The sequence below is a fragment of the Pan paniscus genome, chromosome 8 (genome assembly GCF_029289425.2).
Source record: "Pan paniscus chromosome 8, NHGRI_mPanPan1-v2.0_pri, whole genome shotgun sequence".
Lineage (NCBI taxonomy): Eukaryota > Metazoa > Chordata > Mammalia > Primates > Hominidae > Pan > Pan paniscus.
The window spans coordinates 61,452,278-61,458,277 of NC_073257.2; the positions used below are offsets into that span (position 1 = coordinate 61,452,278).

General features: G+C 46.6%; 1 protein-coding gene across 9 annotated transcripts in view; it reads right to left on the minus strand.

The window, feature by feature from the left end:
- The window catches only part of TMEM273 (transmembrane protein 273), a 33,702-nt gene extending 30,684 nt beyond the window's left edge, over nucleotides 1-3,018 (minus strand). For 7 of the 9 annotated variants that reach the window (XR_008954522.1, XR_010113182.1, XR_008954520.1 and 4 more), the window contains exon 1: nucleotides 2,921-3,016. Coding sequence is in view for 5 of the 9 variants with exons in the window: in XM_057298887.1 (XP_057154870.1) it covers nucleotides 2,921-2,963 (43 nt within the window). In the remaining 4 variants the exon portion in view is untranslated. Of the gene's footprint in view, nucleotides 1-2,920 lie in introns of all 9 variants that reach the window. The other 2 variants (XM_003809033.5, XM_024927472.3) reach the window with 1 other exon arrangement.
- Nucleotides 3,019-6,000: the final 2,982 nt, after the last annotated feature.

The window sequence follows — 6,000 nt, forward strand, 5'->3', positions numbered from 1 at the left end:
CATCCCAGGGTCCCCCAGTCATACTTGGGATCCTGGATGCCACAGAGGGACTGGACAGAGAGTGCCCCCATGCCCCCCAAGTCCCCTGAGGTACAGTTCTCATACACCCTGGGTGACTGGCCTAGTCACCCACCCTCACAGACCCCCATCTGCCAGTAGATTGCACTAAATAGTGCTCTAGGCCCCTTTCTCCAGTCAATAAAGGGGAAGCCCAACGTTTCCTTCATTTGCTTTCAACAGGCTGTCATGTTCGCTTTTTGTTCACAAACATTTACTTACTGGAATTAACAACATATACAATCATTATGAAAAATGCCAATACAGAGAAACGAAGATGCTGTATAATTCTTTTTCCTAAGAAGATAAAGGATAGCTGGGCACGGTGGCTCACGCCTGTAATCCCAGCACTTTTGGAGGCCGAGGTGGGCGGAACACCTGAGGTCAGGAGTTCAAGACCAGCTTGGCCAACATGGAGAAGCCGCATCTCTACTAAAAATACAAAATTAGCCAGGTGCGGGGGCACGTGCCTGTAATCCCAGCTACTCGGGAGGCTGAGGCAGGTGAATTGCTTGAACCCAGGAGGTGGAGGTTGCGGTGAGCCGAGATCGCGCCATTGCACTCCAGCCTGGGCAACAAGAGCAAAATTCCATCTCAAGAAGAAGAAGGAGGAGGAGGAAGAGGAGGAGGAGGAAGAGGAGGAGGAGGAGGAAGAAGAAGAAGAAAAAGAAGAAGAAGAGGAAGAAGAAGAAGAAGAGGAAGAAGAAGGAGACTAAACACATGCAAAATATTACTACGGAACTCTAACCTGTAACTATCACTTCATCACTTCTGTTTCATCCGTGTCAGCTCATAGAAAGGCATGTCTTTCAACTAAATATATTGGATATTGTTGGAAATACTAAAGCATAATTAACTTAGTCAAATTCCTACTGATAGTCACTTGTTTCTGGTTTCCACCGTGGTTTTGGCAGTGTTGAATAATACCCTGTGAAATATTTTGGGAGGCTTTTACCCTATTATTTCATCAGGTTATATTCCTGGAGGTGGAATTTCTGGGTGAAGGGTTATGAACATCTTACATTTTGCTTACATTGACACCCAGATTTTGCCAAATTGCCCTCTGGAGAGAGTGAATAGATGAGTCCCCTCATATCCAATAGTGAGTGCTCAACACGTATCACATCCCATGCTAAGTGCTTTAAATGTGGTAACAGATTTCATTTTCCCAATAGTCCTGTGAGGTGTCCCCAACTTACAGATGAGAAAACTGGGCACAGAGAGGATTAATTCTTTGTCCAAGTTTTCCAGGCTGGTAAACAACAGAACAGGGATGAACATTTAGGGAGTCTCGTACTGGATACCCACTCCTAACCACTGTGTACCTCTATCAATAGTATATGAAAGCAGAAACGAGCTGTGATGCCTTGGCCCAGTGATTAAAACCTTATCTAGAACATGCAGGTGATTGTGGCACCTATTGCACAGAGTTGCTGTGGGGACCAAATGAGCTCATGTAACATCTTCGGCAGAGCACCCAGCACATCGACACACTAAAAAATGCGAGGTGGTGTTAGATCTTTTATTATTTGTGAGACTGGACATTTTAAAGTTTTATTGTCTGTGATTCTTCAGTGAATTGCCTGTTTATATAATTTGCACATTTTTCATTGGATTTCTTAAATTTAACTTCCTTTTTTTGTACCAGACAGACTAGTTTGTTTATCCAGATAAGTCAAAAGCAGAAATAAGGGTTACAACTTCTCTTACCCTCCACCACATCTCTGGGCAGGCACACTGCATCTAACCACCATGCACACCCTTAACTGCTGCTTGCTGGTGCCTGACATCCCTTCATAGTCACTGCCAACGGCCCGTTTCCATGTGTAAACTGATGGATGATGTGGCTGGCTGGCTGTCTAACATGCTGACTCCCAAGGCCAAAGTCTTTGCTCTCCCCTGCTTAGTGCAGACTTTAGATGGAAACCTGCCCACAGCACTAACTTTGCCCGCATTCAGGATACAACCTACTGGTCTGGAGACACAAGATTTAATCTGGCGACAGACTGCTTCCCATTGAGTCTTGGCCCAGTGCAAGTTCTGGGAAGGAACGTCTTTGTATATATGAGGGACGTATGCTGCCTTTTTAGGAAACAACAGTTGATATCAGAGGGGACTTCGTAAAGGCATGTGTCTCTCTCCATCTCTGTCTCCATCTATGCATATTTCTAACCATCTCTCTATGTCTCTGTCTGTCTCTCTCTCTCTCTCTTTGAGTTTCTCCCTCTCTGTCTACTTCTCTGACTTTATATTTCTCTCCCTCCATTTGGCCCTACTTTGTTTTAGTCTTTGCCTCTCTCCTTTCTTCCTTCTTTCAAGGAATGCATTAAAGATAATTTTTAAAAACAAAGATACCTCTGAGTAGCAAAGAGTCTGCTTCACTGCATGAGAATTCTGATTCAACATTAAATGTATACCAGTATCTACATGCCTACATGTTCTCATTCTATGTCAGTATTTTGATTTGACTTAATTAAATTTAACTTAACTCTCTCGAAATCCCAAAAAGTAAACATGATTATCTCACATCTCATTGGTTCAGAAAGTTAGGGAGTTTCAGATGCTTATTCTAGTTTATCAGCAATGGAGCCACAGTTTACACCCAGATGTTTCTGGATCCCAAGCCCGAAGCTCCTTCTGCCATGACCCTTCCTATTCTCCTTTAGCTCAGAAGCATTTGTAAGTTGCAGCTGGAATGAGACAAACAAGATCATTGCTCACTACCAGATCAAAGTGAGAAACATCATCTGTGTAAAGGGACAGAGTTATGTTTTAGGGATCAAGCCCCAGTGGGCTAAGGCTCCCCCAGTTTCCTGCCCACTGAGGCTCCCCCGGGCCAGAGACCCCCGCAGTCCCCACTTACCCAGGAGGAAGAGGATCCTCAGCATGCTGACCCCCAAGTTCATGCTGGCGCTCTGCTCTTGGCTCCTGGCTCCTGGCTGCTGGCAGAGCAGGCACAATGAGCCATGTGACCCAAGGCTCTGGGGACAGGACAAGACCCACGTGACTGATGGGGAAGGAAATCACCGTCACAGCCAGGAGGCTGTTCAGTTCCTCTCAGCCTCTCTGAAGACAGGGCTGAAGGAAGCCCCTGTCATCCTGGATTCCACCAGAAGCTGGCTGTGATTAGACCCATTGTACATGCTGGGGTATTATACCCAGTGTTCTCTCCTATAATCCTCCCCACAGAGTGTGGGAACAAAGTGCGGTAAGGTGCGGTTTCTTGCCTAACGACCCATGCTAGTAAGTCTCAGAGAGGAATGTGGGCAAAGCCGGTCTGCCCTGCAGTCCAGCCCTTGCAGTAGCCTCTGCCTTGGAGCAGGAATAGGAAATGCCCCTCCAGCCAATAGTCCAGCTCGGTCACTGTTTTTGTGCCATGGGAGCCTCTGAGTCTAGGAATGCCTATCACTCTCTTCTCAGAATAAGATTTTTAAATCCCCAATCTAAAATAGATAAGGATCATAGTAGAAATCAGTAGTATTAACACACAGTTATCAAAATATTTTGTTAAACTTGTGAAGTAGAAATATACATGCTTCTTTATCCACACAGTAAATAGCAAGATCTGGCAGCAGATGAAACAGCTACCACCATCTCGACATGGTGATAAATGGAATCGATATTGAGAGATACCTGTAACAGCTGGAATGTGGATGGAAAGACCTGTGATTCCTACCAGGAATAAAGTTACTGGGTGGTAATGTTTCTGTGGTTCGTTTGCCACACTACTATTAGAAGAAGATGCTAAGTGTTCCTTAGAGGTTAGAGAACAGAGATGTAATTTTTTTCCCATCCAAGTTTACAGGCCCCATGTCCAGGTCCTTAGCCTGGAGGAACTTTGGTAGTCACACAGGCTCAGCCAGCAGACTGAAGGCCACATGCTCCTGTACTCCTTTATACCTGCACGTTGTCACAATGCTTAGATGTTCAGCCAAAAACCCAAATGTGCAGGAAATGTCACTTTTTAAAATATAAATCAACTCAATGATAAGTCTCGAGTCCCCCACCCAACTGAGCTGGTGGAAATTGAGCTCTTTTCGTTCTTGGGCTCCCTCAGTCAAATCCCGAATGGTAGCAGCCAACACCGTGAGCACTTGCTACTGAGCCCAATGCCATCTTAGCATGCAACCTGTCCAAGTCCACGCAGCAGTAAATGTGAGAGCTGGACTCGAAACCCAGGCCTTTGGCTGGCAGCCTATGCCCCTCAGGCTGCATGTGCCCTCCGTGTACAGGCACCATCCCCTGCCAAGGTCCAGCCAGAGGCAGTCCGATTGCCCTGGTGCCACAGATGCCCCCTGGGTCCTTCTGCATGGCTGCTGTGGCTCCTTCTGAGTTTCACATAAATAATGGACATCAGAGGAGAAGGCTGGTCATGAGAGAAGCAATTGGCTTCATCTGGGTGCCTTCAAGTTCCATCTGTCCACACTTTATTCATTTGATGAAATTAAGATCAGTCTCCACCTGCACCAAGAAACATACTCTCTTATTTCTCCTGGAATATGTGGAGTTTTCTTAATTTTGCCCCAGTTCATGGGAACATGTGTAAGAAAAATATTTCACTTTCCTCTAAGTGTATTGAAAGAAAATGCCAGTGCAGACCTGACAATCTGTAGACAGTGGCTGGGGACGGTGGAGCTACATTCAGGCCAGGCCCAGGGCTTCCAGCCACACCAGGCAGTTCTGTTTTTATGTGAAATCAATAAGTTTCAAATGTCGGCAACTGATTTCAAAATACTTTCGCATGGGGTGAGTCAACCTAAACATCAGCATGAACTTCTGCTCCCAAACACCTCTCCAAACATCCTTGGGAGCTCAACCTGTCCTACATACTCCCAGGAGCGGAAGCATCTGCAGCTACTTCTGCTTTCACTCTGCCATAGCCTCCGAGTCTGGAAAATGCAGCCTGCTCCCTGCTTAGACAGGCAGAGGCTCAAAACGCCCCGTAAACTAGAATCTCACGAGATGCCCTGGCACCCAGCCGCGGCACCTTGGCAAGATGGTGTGTGTCTTGTTGGCGTGGCACGATGCACCCAGAAGAGCGGATGCCCCACCCCGTACCCCTGTAATGAATGCCCAGTTCTGACCGTGAGGCTGCTCCTGTCACTGGTGTAGGATGGCTCGCACTGGCCCAGGAGCTTGTGAGGGCAGGGCCCAGGGCACCTGGCCTAGCACCTGACACAGCGCAGGCTCCCAGCGGTGTTTGTTGAATGAAGAATTCAATTCACCCCATCTATTTGGGAGGCTGAGGCAGGAGAATCGCCTGAACCCGGGAGGCAGATGTTGCAGTGAGCCGAGATTGCGCCACTGCACTCCAGCCTGGGCGACAAGAGTGAAACTCTGTCTCAAAAAAAAAAAAAAAAGAAGTCATTTCACTTTCTTATCTCGTGCTCAGCCGGCCTAGCCTCCAGCCCACCTGGCAGGAATATTTTCCAGGTCATCTAGGTGAGGAAGGTCACTGCACTGCCAATCAGAAAAGAATGAGCCCCACTCCGGCAGCTCTGACATCCTGCCCCTCACTCGGGTGTGGGGCCTCCTCCAAGGCCACCAAGCCTGGGACTCTTCTGTCCTTAGCACTGCACCCTCAGGACCAGCCAGGGAGCTCGCAGGATTCATGTCTCATGTGAACACCTTTAGTGCAAGTCACAAAAAACTGCCAAACTCCATCATTACACATCAAATTTTTAAAAATTTAAAGATAGGGAGGATTCAGCACACAGATTTGTTTATTGGCCTTACATAGAACTGTGCACCCAACAACTAGAAAATAGCCATTCAATTCAGCATGCATGCAACATTTACACCCCAAAACGGTCTCACACTGGGCCATAATACAAGTCTCAAAAATTTCAAAGAAAAGGTAACATATAGACCATATTTTCTTACCACAAGGTAATTGAATTAAATGACAGTAACAAAAATACATGATAGAAATTTCCATTGGTT